This window comes from Zootoca vivipara, chromosome 6 (genome assembly GCF_965207765.1).
Source record: "Zootoca vivipara chromosome 6, rZooViv2.hap1.1, whole genome shotgun sequence".
Lineage (NCBI taxonomy): Eukaryota > Metazoa > Chordata > Lepidosauria > Squamata > Lacertidae > Zootoca > Zootoca vivipara.
In genome coordinates, this window is record NC_142589.1 from 67,534,607 (window position 1) to 67,550,187 (window position 15,581).

Genomic DNA, 15,581 nt, shown 5'->3' on the forward strand with positions numbered 1-15,581 from the left:
AGGAATGTGCTTATCCGAAACCAGTAAGTGATTTCTACAGTCCTTCCCTTGTGATGGTCTCCACAACTACTGCACAAATCCTTCTAGTCATCCTTGAATTTGGCATAGAATAATGCATCCATATGTTGGGGGTGCTTCTAAAGGAAATCAACAAGTTATACTGTCATATTAAGACTCCCTTTCTTGTCCTTCACCTTTTCCTTTTTACTCCATTATAATCCCCCCGCCGAATTTCCCAGATACAAGAATGGGAATGGGAAGCGGCGCACACATACAAATGAACTCCCCTCCACCGTTTTGCAAAGGAAATTCATAGGTAGGTAGGTTTAAGCAGAAATTTCATTTGAAAAACAGTCAACACGTCCCATTTTTTAAGAGAGGGTTTTTAATCAACAACAGTGATAAATTATAGACGAAGGGCATTTTTATTTCCCTTTAAACATGCATTGCAACGATTGCTGGATTTTTAACGGGCTGGAATCAGTAAACATTGGGGGTGGGGGGTTTGCATGGAAGAAGAAACCAGCTTGAACGGGTCTCGCACTCCCGCTTCTCCCTCCCTCCCTCCCTTGCTCAGCGAATTACTCGGGGGGGGGGGAGTTCCATATGAAATCTAGGAGGTCTCAGAGGATCGGACAGCCGATCCCTCCATCGGCACACCTTTAATGCTGTGACCCGCTGCCGCCACCACCTGAATGAAACAAACATCCCTCAGTTCAGGCAGCCGAGCCCTCTCCGGAGAGCTGCTGCTGCTAAACGTTTTGATTCCGCCGTCGGGGAATTCGCAGCTCCCTGGGCAGAGGCGCCTTTAAAAGAGTTTTTGAAAGGGCTCCCAGTCCTGCGCAGGGACGGAGGCGGTGACGCTTCCATGTCCGGACCGGAGTGAGAACTGTGCACTTCAGGCGTCAGCAGAGACCCGAGGGGGGGGGGTACCTTTTGACCCGGCCGGACCGCAGTGAGAACCGCCGCGTTCGGAGGAGCCCGCCACGTGGAGGAGGAGCAGCGACGGCGGAGGAGGAGGAAAGGAAGGACGGGCCCTTTCGCGCTCCTTAATCGCAACGTCTGATCCTCTTTCTCTGCAGCAGCCCCTCGCGGGGCTTGGCGGGACTGGTCTGGACCGACTGCGAAACTCAGCAGTAAAGGTGGTCTTCTCTCCGCGTCTGCCGTAAGTCGTGCGAATGTGCGTGTACACGCGTGTGCCGGGGGGATCGGGGCGAAAGAGGATGGCTCCGGGAGGGACATATTCAGCAAAAGCCGCTTCAGCTGCCTGGTCCAACTTGGGACACTTGGAGCTCAGGATTATGTCTGTGGGCAGTGGCGATCCACGCCACGAGCCACTAGGGCTACACGGCTTGGCATTTCCCTCCGTGCTGTGAGACGCCACCACCTTGAAATCACCACTTTGGGAACTGAAAGGAGGTTTGTGCGTAAGGGCTACTCGCGTGCGTGCGTTTCTTTACGGAGGAAACGGCGGCTGCTCAGCAAAGATTAGGTGAAAAAAACTACTTGGAAGAAGAGATAAAGCGATCGGTAGCGTGGGGTAACGGTGTCATATGTAGACGGAGAACTTGCTTCGACTAAATGTAGTGTTTGATGGGCGATCATCTGATTAAGTCCAAGCTACACTGTAAGAGATCTAGGAGCTGCGGCTTGCAGTTTTGCCTTTCCAAATCAAGGTAGAAATAGAGTTGGTGAGCTGATTCGCCTTCTGACTAATCCAGCCTGATTGGAAAGAAAATTCCATGAGATTTCACTTTGCAGACTAGGTCTGGACCTCAAATCTTGATGCTTTAAGACATCGCTTTGCCCAAAGAGCAGGTCCGCATAAAATCATTGATCTGGTTTGTACAGCTGTGGATCCAAGCTAATCTCCTGCTTAAGCTGAACAGAAACAAGGGCTGGGGAAGGGGAAGAAAGAGTCCCGTGACACCTTGAAACTTATTTATTGTGCCAATCAGCTTTCATAGGCTAGAGCCCGCACCTGAAAAAGTGGGTTCCCTGACCCACAAAAGCTTCCACTGCAATCAGCTTGTTAGTTTTTAAGTTGGCACAGGACTCTTTGTAGGTTTTGCTGCGATAGTTTATGCCACTATTGGTTGCAGTGGGAGAGAAGCAGGGACAATCTTCCAGTTGCCTCATGCAAAAAAATTGCCACTTGCTGCATTACTATTATTATTAATAATAATTTGTCCTCCTGCTACGTGCTCAAGGATTGCATTAGCCAATTCTGCCATGCACACGGAGCTAGGGTCAGGCTAGCCTCTTTTAAGCTTAATTGTGCACTGCCAACTGAGCTCAGTGAGACTTACTGCCAAGTAATAGTGTATAAGAACACAGCCTTAAGCAAAAAATAATGTTCCAGCATTATTCCAGCAGATCTGATTAGGGCTGCTTAATGATGAATTAATGGATGAATTCTATTGATATCAGTGGGGTTTTAGCCTTTGACTGTTGTTTACCTCTAGCTGACTTGGTGACAGATTTTTTTATCTCTGCTATCAGAATGTCGCCCTTGGAGTCAGTTTTTAAGCCTGAGTTTTCCTCCTCTGTATCCCCCTTGATATGATGGCTGTGATTATTCTTCACTCATATCCTGCTCTAACTGTATCTAGGATTTCTAGCCCTCCAACCCATGAGGCAAGGTCAGGTAACTGCCTCAGATAACCACTATGCCAGGAACTCTTTCTCAGCACACCTACTGATCTCTATCTCTTCCAACAAATCCCCCCCCCCTCAAAATCATAGGGAAGGGGTTGTTGCTCAGTGGTAGAAAGAAAGCAAACAACAGTAAGCTGGGAATCGTAATAGGCTCTATACAAAGACTCACTGATAAGTATGTACAGGATTACAACCTGAATCTGTTAGTTTTAAAGACCCTAACAAGGGATCCCATAAATTTTGAGACCTATGGGAAATTTTGAGACCTTCCCTAGTTTATTCATTTCTATATCTCTCCCCCCCCCCCCCCGAATTTAGAATAAGGTGAAGGGATGTTAACTGGACTTGGGTGTTCAGGATTAAATTTGTTATGGAACTTATTGTGAGTCCTTAGACCAGTCACTGTCTCTCATCCTCACCTACCTCACATGGATAACATGGAGAAATGGAAAACTATGTGTGCCACCTTTGAAGGAAGGGGGATTTAATGTTACTGAGAAGATCTACAGGTTGTCCACCCCTGATCCTTAAGGGGCATCAGGCAAGGTTTGAAATAATACAAGAACAAACCTAAAAATCAAAAAGACTCTGGGACACAATGCAGTTCAGACTTTACATGCAGGTTCATGGCAAATCCAGTGTGCTGGGACAGGATTGCCTGGATTTGGAAATGCAAGTGTCCAGTCCTTTTACCTATTGAAGTTTGCAGGCATTAAAAGCATGCACTCATTTAACACTCAGGCAGTTCTTTGATCCTAAGAGAGATGGATGTGTGGTGCCATTGGCTCAGTCTGTGGGCGAATTCAGGTACCATAAAACAAATGACTAAGGGCTGAACTAGATGTGATGTTAATTGTATAAATGCAATTAACATAAAAAAAATGTAATAGTAGCCACATAGGGGGCAGGCAGCTAAGCTGTATTGGGACCATATGGGTGGGACAGAGTGACCATCCCCCCCAGTTGTGGTACGTACTTAATAACATGCCCCAGCTGCTACTTTTATCTGGAAGAAAACAGTGGTGGGTGGGTGGGTGTGTTAAACTCTCCCCCTCCTCCTGCAGTCTCGATGTTTCACAATTAACATCATGTCCACTGTGGCCCTTATATGAAGTAGATTACCTTAATGGACTAGTAACTTCTGAGGAATTGTATGCAAGACAGTGGCACAGAACCAACTGAATTCAAAGCTGAAAGCAGGCAAGTTTGACATACCTGGCCCCCACAAGCTGTTACTGGTCTGGGCTGAGTATCTCCTTCAACAGGGCTCTAGTTCCAGAAATGTAACAGGCAGGATTATTCTACTACAAGTCCTCTTCCATAGTCCTCCTCCATTACACTGCTTATTCCACAGATGCCCTCCAGATGTTGTGCTGCAACGTCATCCTCAACCATTCCCCATCCTGGCTGAGGCTGATGGGAATTGCAGTTCAAAACATCTGGAGTACACCCTGCCAACTATTCCTGCTCTAGGAGCCTGGGGAGAGTTTTCCCCAGCCTTGCTGTAGATCCTTTGGGGCTGGACATGGGACCATTTGCACACAAATCATTTGCTCTGTCACTGAGCAATTGCTCTTCCCCTGATGTGCTATGGAAAATATCAGCAGGACTGTGCAATGACATTTCAACCCCCATCTAAAGAGAAACACATGTGAAAAGGTTGCACTGGAATGCCAGATTTACAGGAAAGGCCTATGAACAGGAGCAGACAAGAACAGGTGGGTCTTGCCAGCACCCCATATCACCTATCGGTAATGGATTTTACATTCCAGCATTTGTTTCTCATAGCTATTTTCCCATAGAGGCAAATCATTACGGTAAATGAGAATCCATGCTTAACAGCTTGCCTAGGAGATCTGCTTTCTCCTTCATCTAGCTTTCGCTGCCAAAGCTGAAAGCGAATGCTGGGGTGCCCCCTAACGTCAAATCCTAGCCAAACGCAGAGAAACATGTGCACTTGGATTGTGGACACATTATAGACCAGTGGTCAGCAAACTTTTTCAGCAGGGGGCCGGGCCACTGGCCCTCAGACCTTGGGGGGGGGCGCGGACTATATTTTGAAAAAAATATATGAATTCCTATGCCCCATAAATAACCCAGAGATGCATTTTAAATAAAAGAACATATTCTACTCATGTAAAAACATGCTGATTCCTGGCCTGTCCGCGGGCCGGATTGAGAAGGCGATTGGGCCGCATCCGGCCCCCGGGCCTTAGTTTGGGGTCCCCTGTTATAGACCAATGATCTTCAGTCTTTCTTTTTGGACTCTGCGCACACATCATTAACCACAGTCTAGAACCTGCTTTCAATTCTTTGTATGGGGATATACAAAATTAGAATAAAGCATTTAACAAGAAAAATGCAGATAAAACTATCTAGAAACACACAACTGAAACATATAGCACCAGGTAAGAGAAATAGGACACAGGTGGCGCTGTGGGTTAAACCACTGAGCCTAGGGCTTGCTGATCAGAAGGTCAGCGGTTCGAATCCCTGTGACGGGGTGAGCTTCCGCTGCTTGGTCCCAGCTCCTGCCAACCTAGCAGTTCGAAAGCACGTCAAAATGCAAGTAGATAAATAGGGACCGCTACAGCAGGAAGGTAAATGGTGTTTCCATGTGCTGCTCTGGTTTGCCAGAAGCTGCTTTGTCATGCTGGCCACATGACCTTGAAGCTGGACGCCGGCTCCCTTGGCCAATAATGCGAGATGAGCACGCAACCCCAGAGTCGGTCACGACTGGACCTAATGGTCAGGGGTCCCTTTACCTTTACCTAAGAGAAATAGCAGCAGCAACTGGGCAGTGATTTAAAAGGGCCGTTCATTTTTAACTTGGGAAATTCATTGCCACCAGTCCATAGAATCATAGAATTGTGGAGTTGGAAGGGAACCCAAGGGTCATCTAGTCTAACCCACTGCAATGCAGGAATCTCTACTAAAGCATCTATGACAGAAGCTATCCAATCTCTGCTTAAAAACCTTCACCCATGAAGGAGAGTTCGCCACCTTGCAAGGGAGTCTGTTCCACTGTTGAACAGCTCTTACCGTCAGAAAGTTCTTCCTGATTTAGTCAGAATTGCCTTTCTTGTAACTTGAAGCCATTGGTTCAGGTCCTACCCTCCGGAGGAGAAAACAAACTTGCTCTATCTTCCATGCAACAGTCCTTTAGATACTTGAAGATGGTTATCATATCTCCTCTCGGTCTCTTTTCTAGGCTAAACATTCTCAACCCCTTCAACCATTCCTCATAAGGCTTGGTTTCCAGATTCTTGATCATCTTGGTTGCCATCCTCTGTGAATGTTCCTGCTTGTCAATAGCCTTCTTAAACTGTGGTGCCCAGAACTGGACACAGTACTCCAGGTGTGGTAGTACAAGGCAGAATATAGCAGTCCTATTACTTCCCTTGGTCTAGAAACATTATTCTTCTGTTGATGCAGCCTAGAATAGCATTAGCTCTAGATCCTTTTCATATGTAGATCCTTTTCATATGTACTATAGGCAAGCCAGATGTCCCCCATCTTATATTTGAGCAGCTGGTTCTTCCTGTCTAAGTGCAGAACCTTACATTTGTCCCTACTGAAATTCATCTTGATAGTCTTGGCCCAGTTCTCCAATTTGTTAAGTCCATCTTGAATCCTGATTTGATCTTCTGCAGGCATTAGCTCCCCTTTCCAGTTTGATGTCATCTGCAATTTTGATGAGCATCCCCTCAACTCAATTTATCCAAGTTGCCTCTAAGCTAGAGATGGTTGTAAGAGAGGATTAGACAAATTAGTTTTCCTTGTTTGACCTGAAAGAGCAGAGATAAGGAACATGTGGCCTTCAGGGCCGGTGCTTCAATATAGGCAGACTAGGCAGCTGCCTAGGGCACCAGAATCCAGGGGCACTGCGCTGCCTGGAGCCGCCTCCTGCGTCTGCAGGGGGGCGTAGTCGCCCCTTCCAGCACGGCTTCTGATTGGCCGCACCCGAGAAGACATTTCCAGGCACGTGCCTCCAGCCCGGCTCCCTTGGGGGCGACGGGGCCTTCGGGAGTGCCCTTCCCCGCCAGGGCCTTCGGGAGCTGTGCGCTGGTCCTCGCAGAACTATACAAATGTGTGTGCGGGCGGCAACACTTCTCAGACGAATAATAGAATCATAGAGTTGGAAGAGACCACAAGGGCCATCCAGTCCAACCCCCTTGCCAAGCAGGAAACTCTTTGCCAAGAGTGGGGCACATTTCCTGTCTTTGTATTTATTTCTTCTTCAGAAGCAAACAAGCAGGGGCAGGAAAAAGTCTGGAATGACAAACACATCCAGAGTATCTGGGTATCTGCAGAGCCTCTGCGCCCAGTTGTTAGGCAGATGGGTTAAAAAAAAAAGAAAAGGAAAAAAGAGTGTGCAGCCTTCGGGGCGGGGCAGCGGAGGACACACTCCACACTCCAGGCTCCTTCCCTCATGCGCCTCCTTGGCCAATCGCCAGACCGGGGGGGGGGGCAGAAGGTGATCTCGCCTAGGGCACAAAAAACCCTAGCACTGGCCCTGGTGGCCTTCCAGATGTTGCTTGACTACAACTCCCATAATCCCATACCATTCCATGCTAGCTGGGACTGATGGGCATTGAAGTCTAACAACATATGGAGGACCAAAGGTTTCCCATCCCTGCTAAAATGAGACAGGACTTTTTGTAAGATGGTACCCTATTTTGCAACACTCTCACTGGAGCTAACCAGCTGATTGGTTCCAGGTGTGTACAGTGTGCTTTGTGCAGTCATTTAACCGCCAGGTGCTTTACTTGACTAATGCTGATGTCTGCCTTTTGAAATTCTGTTGGCATTGATGTTGCTTCGCTTATGGTTTGATTGGTTGTTTTAGATTTATAATTAGACTTTTTGCTTGTTTTCGTAAACTGCCTTGGACTGAGATGTGGGGGGGGGGGGGACAGGCTATAAAAATAAAGCTAACATGGAGTAGTGGTTCAGTGTGTTAAACTAGGACCTGGGGTGGGGGCTGGGTTCAAATTTACACACTTAAGCGCAGAAGCTTTCTGTGTGATTTTGGATCTGTAATTTTCTGTAATTGGATCTGTAATAGTCTGAGGGTAATTGGATCTGTAATAGTCTGAGGGTAACATGGCGGCAGCAAGAGAGAGATTGAAACTTGTACATTGCTCTGAACTCTGTGGAGAAAAAGTGTCTTGTAAATAAAATAGGCACAGTGGTACCTCTACTTACGAATAACTCTACTTACGAATGTTTCTACTTGGTTCTCCGTCCGCCATCTTGGATGCGGTTTAGATAGGATTTTTTCTACTTATGAATTTTTAGATAGGGTTTCTTTGACTTACGAATTTTTTCTCCCAATGCATTCCTATGGGATTCGACTTACAATTTTTTCGACTTACAAATGTGCGTTCGGAACGCATTAAATTCGTAAGCAGAGGTACCACTGCATTTTAAAATAAATCAGCATGCATACATGAACAATTAGCTTTATATTATAGGGTTTATTTATATTATATTATCTTAATCTGGAACACAGGAAATTGACTTGTAATATTTGTCCATGTACCTATTCTGACTGGCGGCATCTCTTCTGGGTCTGAAACAAAGGTCTGTCCCTATCACCTGCTAACTAGAGATGGCAGGGATTAAACCTAGTACCTTCTACACATCATCTATCCTGCCAAAGATAACCAGATAGGACGACAGTGAGAAATTAAAATGGTTGCTAGACACAGCTGCCTGTCACTATTTGGACTAAAGCTAAAGGACCCCTGGACAGTTATGTCCAGTCAAAGGCGACTATGGGGTTGCGGCACTCATCTCGCTTTCAGGCTGAGGGAGCCTGCGTTTGACCACAGACAGCTTTCTGGGTCATGTGGCCAGCATGACTAAACTGCTTCTGGCGCAACGGAACACCATGACGGAAACCAGAGCGCACAGAAACGCCGTTTACCTTCCTGCTGCAGCTGGCATGCTTTCAAACTGCTAGGTTGGCAGGAGCTGGGACAGAGCAACGGGAGCTCACCCTGTCGTGGGGATTTGAACCGCCAACCTTCTGATCGGCAAGCCCAAGAGGCTCAGTGGTTTAGACCACAGCGCCACCTGCTATGACCCACCGACAGGGGAAAGGACCTCACCAAAGGCTTTTTGCCCAGGGCCCCTTCAAACTCAGAACTAGACCTGAGGACTTATTTATAACACTATAATATATGGCATTTCAGTGTTGGCCATTTATGGAAGTGAGAAGTCTAGTCACTTAACAAAAAAAAGGCAGGGTTTGGTCAGGATACCGTCTTAGATTTTGGCTGAACAATTTCCTTTTTTTATCATTGCCTTGGAATCTGAGTTGCAGTGACAGCAATTTTTATAGACTATTGAGTCTAGAATCTTACAAAATCCTGGATTGCTTTCTCCCAAATGTCAACAGAACAGGGAAGCATGACTCTGTTTTCCACTGTTGCTGAAATAACTAGTCCATGACTGTTCATACTGATAGCAGCCTCAGATGAGTTATTTCATCCCTCTTGCAGAACTCATGACATATTCAATGGGAACCATTTAATCCAGGGTGATTGCCTGACTACCAGAGGCCTGGGAAAAAGCCATTTAATTGGCAACCTTTAACCTTGCAAAAATCAAGTTACTGCATTTTTCTCCATATACGTACACATGTAACATAAAAATATCCTTTTGACGTGAACTGTAAACAAAGCTGATTGTAAGCATGGCACTGATAAAATGCCAAACATAATACAAAGCACTGTTTTTGGAAGTGAAACTGTTTTGATGGCATGATATCCAAAACAGCAATTTTCCAACAATGTTATAGTACAGGCTATCATTTAGATTTGCTTGTCCTTTGTAGGACACACCATTATTTTTTAAAGTCACGATGGCTCATTGAAAACTTTCCAAATTCAGCTCCTTCTGTACTAGAAGCCTGAACAATGGGAACTACTAAAGATAAAAATAAAAAGGAAAGCTTACCCCTAGAAGAATTAAGGGTGCTCCCATCCTTAGTATAGCGAAGCTTTTAAATTTATGTTTCCAACCATTCATTTTCCACCCTCAGATGGTTCACCTTGTTGATGTGGGTCCGCGTCTCTAAGGCCAGGTAAGAATGTGCTTTTGTCATTGCTCTCCTGTCATCAGCTTAATGGGTGACTCACTGGGCAATGTTAAATTAACCACATGGCTCTATGTCTTAATAATGGAACCTTTTAGCAACCAAAAGTGTGCCCAGAGTCATTCAGAAACAAGGTCGTTCTTGGTAATTGGAGAGCTGCCCTGACAGCAACACAATTTAAAAGTGTTATGGTTGGGGATTCCTATGGATTTGAGGTTTGGACTAGCCTCGGAGTCTCAGGCTCATTCTGGCTGACTTTAGCCTACTCCTCCATGAGAGACTAGGCCACAGCCTGAGTCTGGGCCACAATCCTCCAAAGTGCAGATGGGCCCCAATGCCACGGGATGGTCCGTACCTTCTAAATAAAAGTAGAATAAATGAATAGCACAGGAGCTTCGGTCGTGGACTGAGGAACTCTTGCTAGTTGTGATTCTACCACTGCTCCACTTACAATATATTCCTGGGCTAACATGCTCTGTTTCTTCCTTTAGATCCATTCCCAGAATAATGAGCAGGGTCAGCTAGTCAAGGTCTTTCTCTGCTCCGGGATCCCTGTGTGGCTTTGCAGTTAAGAATAATAAAGCATCCTCTGCCTGATCATGAACTATTTGCAAAAGGTAAGATTGAAGAACCTGCAGAGACCTTCGTCCATGCATGGCGGTAGGTGGCAGCTCAGCAAAATGACATTGTTGCAGCGAACAGACAATGATGAGGGAGAGAGAAAGCCTTGCAGATTTAATGTGGTGTGGAGAAAGTGGGTAGAGATAGAGGGGAAGATACCTAAGGAAATACGGTACTCTCTGTTCTGAAGCAGTATGCTATTGGAATACCAGGTGCTTGGGAGGCGCTAAGTGTCCTAGGATAGCCCTCTCCTCCTTGAATTTGTCTTATGCTCTTTTAACACCATGTGGGTTGGTGGCCATCACTGCCTTCTGAGGAAGCAAGTCCCATGCACTGTTAAAAAAAATCTTTTATCTGTCCTAAATCTTCCTACATCCAGCATTGTTGAATGTCCACAAGTTCTAGTGTTATGAGAGAGCTGCAGTTGCCTCCCTGTGCTGCTTGTGGACATCTCAGAGGCTTCTGGAAGGTGACTGTGTGCAACAGTAGGCCTACAGGATTGTAGACTAGATAGACCCTTGCTCTGATCTAGAAGAGCTCTTTTTGTTCTCTTCAGGTATCACAAAGACTTGGGGTATGTGCCTTGGCATTTAAAACTGAATTTGTTTTTCTATCTATATAGTTCAGTATTTATTCAGATATATAGATTTCCTAAAGGGTTCAAGAAAGTTGCCCAAGTTTCTACAATTATATACTGAAAGGGAAAGGGGGGGAGTATTTTTCCCCTGAAGGCCTTGCAATTTAATGGTGCTTAGCAGTGGAAAATAAGATATTCGAAAACGATTTAACGCTTTTGCGAACAGCATTCCTTTTGGACTTTCTGTCTTGACTCATTGCAAAATGCTAGTACAAACTTTTCTGTGCTAAGCATAGATGTCAAGTTCTCCCCTTTTTAAAGGGAAATTCCCTTATGCTGAATAGGCTTCCTCAAGAGGAAAGGGAAAACTTGACAGCTATGGTGCTAAGGGAGCAATTGCTTTTGACAGCCTGAGCAGCACCAGTTGCTAGATTGGCCTTTGTTACTGTCCTTCCCTCCTTCCTTGGGCAGCTCTACTTGTTTAACTCTGGAACTCTGGAAATGTAATGCCTGAGGGCGGAGGAGCGATGGTTTGCTGAGAACAGTTGGGTAGGTAAATCACTACAGTGATGATGGGACACTTTCCTTTCTCATTCTTGGATGAGAATCTAAGCACAAAGTGCATGCTATTGGAGGTTTTTTGCTAATTGAAAATACAACTCACAAACACAAGAATATCCAAGGTTTGGGTTTGTTTGCTTTCTTAAGTCGGTTTAAGAGAAGAGTTCAGGAGCTTACAGAGAAACTCATGGAAATTGTATATTGAAGTGTCTGCCTTAACTCCCATGCCATCTAAGCAGTAAATGCATTCCTGAACATTCTGCAGCATTAACTTTTGCAAACAGGAGCTACATGGGAGTTGCATTTGCTGAACTCTGGATCCAACCAGTATCTACGGCAGAGCTAGCTATTGTGGTGCCCTCCAGTTCTTGATGGACTGCAGTTATAATCATCCCTGACATTGGCCATGCTGACTTAGGTTGAGGAGAGCTGAAGTCCAACAACAGCTTGAAGGTGCCATGTTGGCTACTCCAGATTTAGGGAGTATGTTCCAGTGAACATAGTAAAGCCTAGATTTGGGGGCAAACTAGAAGGTGCGTGACACATATGTGAATGTAAAGAGTCAACTCTTCTCTGCACCCACCACTGCAGTCCATACAAAAATCCCCTCCTCCCCCAAGCTGCTGTTTGACCCAGGAAAGAAACTGTTATTTGTACAAATAGCAGCTTTCATCCTGGGTGAAATAAGAGCAATTTTTGGTTGGACTTCAGCACAGCATGGAAGTATTAACACAGAGACATACACATGCCATGGTTCTGGTCCTGATTCTGCCTCCAGCAGCTGGTGTGTGTGTGTGTGTGTTGTGAGAGAGAGAGAGAGAGAGAGAGAGAGAGAGAGACCTACAGACAGAGAGATGCCATTACATATTTCACATACTGTCTAGTTTGGCTCTTTCTTTTGAGTGAACACGGTTAGAATTGCAGTAGAAACTATATTATTACTGTTGATTGTATAGCCTGTGTTAATATGCCCCTGAGGGTTAGCTGCTGGAGTCATAGCACAGGTATGTAGGGCTGTGTGAATGGTGCACACTCACTGGGCGCCGAGCAAAGCTCTGGGAAGGAAGTGTGAGGTTCTGACAGGGTGCTAGAGTCCCCCCACCTCCTTCCCAAAGCCTAGTTAGCACTTTCCCAGCTTTGGGACGGAGGGCTGTAGGACCCTGCCAGAGCCTCATGACTCTTTCCAAAGCCGGCCACCTCCGTACTCACCTTTGGGAAGGCAGCACGAGGGCTGGGGGAGTCCACCAGATTTTGGCCTTGCACTGGGCTCCATAGTACCAAAGTCTGCATTACAAAGCACACTGTAGTTAATGCTTGGTTAATGCTTCCGTTATTGTCTTTGCTTTCACAGTGGCGTGCTTTTTTTTACCAACTTCGAAGATCTAGTTCAGAAAACCTGGTTTTGTTAAAGACCGAGACAGACATTAACAAGTATATGTAAAGGATTAAGTTCAAAAGAGGAGGGGAGGAATCCAACACAGCCAAGAATGACCCAGTACAACTGGTCTGCAAAGTCTGTTCTCCTCAGCATGTCAAACAGGTCTCTCAACGCCAGTGAAATGCCAGAGGAGTGGGACGAGGGGACTCTGCTAGGCCTGAAGGTTTCACTTGCCGCCATCTTGGCTGTGATCACTCTGGCGACGATGCTCTTCAATATGTTTGTGATCATCACAATCATTCTGACCAGGAAACTCCACACTCCTGCAAATTACCTCATTGGCTCTTTGGCCGCCACAGACCTTTTAGTGTCCATCCTGGTCATGCCAATCAGCATTGCTTACACCATTAGCCACGAATGGAACTTTGGCCAAATCATGTGCGACATCTGGTTGTCCTCAGACATCACCTGCTGCACGGCCTCCATCTTGCACCTTTGCGTGATTGCCTTGGACCGGTACTGGGCCATCACAGATGCTCTCGAATATACCAAGCGCCGGACTGCCAGCAGAGCCGCCTTGATGATCACTGTGGTTTGGGTCATTTCCATCTGCATCTCCATGCCGCCCCTTTTCTGGAGGCAGGCCAAAGCTCACGAAGAAATGGTGCACTGCGTCGTGAATACGGATCAGATCTCCTACACCATTTACTCCACCTGCGGCGCCTTCTATATCCCAACGGTGCTGCTCATCATCCTCTATGGTAGGATTTATGTGGCCGCTCGATCCCGGATTCTTAAGCCGCCATCGCTGTATGGGAAGCGATTTACCACAGCCCACCTGATCACTGGCTCAGCAGGCTCCTCCCTCTGCTCCATCAGCTCAAACCTTCAGGAAGGGCATTCTCATTCCAGCAGCTCCCCGGTATTCATCAACCACGTAAGGATCAAAGTCGCCGATAGCGTCCTGGAGAGGAAACGGATTTCGGCGGCCCGGGAAAGAAAAGCCACAAAAACTCTGGGGATTATTTTAGGGGCGTTCATTTTCTGCTGGCTCCCGTTCTTTGTGGTGTCTTTAGTCCTGCCTATCTGTCACAAAGCTTGCTGGTCCCATCCCATTCTGCTTGACATTTTCACATGGCTGGGCTACCTGAACTCACTGATCAACCCTGTTATATATACTGCCTTTAACGAAGACTTCAAACAGGCTTTTCAGAAAATGATTCGGTTTAAGAAGTGCTCCTAGTCCCAAAACTCCTTCTGGGTTTGACACCGCTGCCAGTGCATAAACTGTACCCCCCTTGCACTCATAGTTTCCTATGGGGTAGGTGATGGTGGTCTCATTGACTCTATTCAGCTGATTATAACTTGTCTTAATGAGGCTTTTTGGCAACTTGCATGCAGCCCCTCTATTCTCCTCTCCGGCTGAACAAACTAGGAAGTATTGCATTAACAGAATGGAAGTCTTCCATTTCATCTCAACCAGGAAACTATGGTTAATGTCTGCAGAACAAACCAGTATGTATGATTTTGTGGTTTGAAGATACCCTACAGTGCAGCCTTATGCAGGAGTAATACCCATTAATTTCAGTGGGGCTTATTCCCACGTGAGCAGGTGTAGGATTGCAGCCCTAGCTTGTTCTGAAGCCATTGGCCATAGTTTCCTGGTTCAGTTGAAACAGGAAACCATAGTTATTTTCAGGGTTACCTTGTCTGTTCATCCTCTTGCAAAAGGAGGTGGAAAGGGGCTGCATACACAATGCTCATCTAAATCTTATTAAGCAAATGTGGTGGAGCAAACCAGTCTATTGTTGCGTGTGACTTTTCACTGTCTTCTCTTTTGTTCTCTGTGATAAAGATAACTTTTAAGACTTACTAGTCTGTGCATTGAATACATGTATCTGCAAAACCAGGAGAAGATTTCGAAACAAGCAGAATGAAATAAATAATGAGGGGTTGTCATGAACTGTGTCACACAACACAATCTTTTCATTCTTGCTTTACTACAAGTTAACAAATCTGTATTATTTGTCTCAGATTTCTCACCTACCCACTTTTGTAATTTGGGAATGAAACACTGGCTGAATCTTCAGAGTTTATTTTCTAAGGATTATGGAGCAAATTAAATGAAGTGCTTTTGAGCATTTGGGCAAAGAACTATATATTATTATTATTATTATTATTATTATTATTATTATTATTATTGCTGCTGCTGCTGCTGCTGCTCTTGTTATTTCATTGTGCAAATTACGAGAAGAAATTGTACATTGTTGGTTGTAGGAAGATTACAGTGCGAGAAATGGGTATAAAGCTTTACCCCTGGCTATCCCAAATTCTCTTTTCCTCCAACGCAGCTTCAAACAATTTTCACCATTCATGATTTTGTGAGCTATTCAGCAAAAGTGTCGGGTTCCCAGAATCCTGTGGGAAGATTTGCACAAAAGATCCATCAATAATACTACTAATAATATTGTTGCACCCCTCCCCAATCTCTGAAATTCCAGAGCAGGCATCCCCAAACTTCAGCCCTCCAGAAGTTTTGGACTACAATTCCCACCACCCCTGACCACTGGTCCTCTTAGCTAGGGATCATGGGAGTTGTAGGCCAAAACATCTGGAGGGCCGCAGTTTAGGGAAAACCAGGCCTCATGTTTCCTTTGAAATGAGATACAGCAAGGTGGTGT

At 45.7% G+C, this 15,581-nt stretch overlaps 1 protein-coding gene across 2 annotated transcripts; it reads left to right on the forward strand.

Annotated features, from left to right (window-relative positions):
• Positions 1–238: 238 nt before the first annotated feature.
• Positions 239–15,059, forward strand: HTR1D (5-hydroxytryptamine receptor 1D). 2 transcript variants are annotated; one of them, XM_088671114.1, is made up of 4 exons: positions 240–1,165; positions 9,710–9,751; positions 10,255–10,380; positions 12,874–15,059. In XM_088671114.1, exon 4 carries the CDS (start codon positions 13,010–13,012, stop codon positions 14,141–14,143), a length of 1,134 nt encoding a protein of 377 aa, XP_088527240.1. In that variant the 5' UTR covers positions 240–1,165; positions 9,710–9,751; positions 10,255–10,380; positions 12,874–13,009; the 3' UTR covers positions 14,144–15,059. The 2 variants fall into 2 exon arrangements, with proteins under 2 accessions (XP_034975504.1, XP_088527240.1); XM_035119613.3 differs by lacking the exon at positions 9,710–9,751 and having other exon boundaries at positions 239–1,165.
• Positions 15,060–15,581: the final 522 nt, after the last annotated feature.

What these genes read in the sequence shown, in the direction of transcription:
- HTR1D (XM_035119613.3), top strand. Translation starts at nt 13,010, where the DNA reads ATGACCCAGTACAACTGGTCTGCAAAGTCTGTTCTCCTCAGCATGTCA.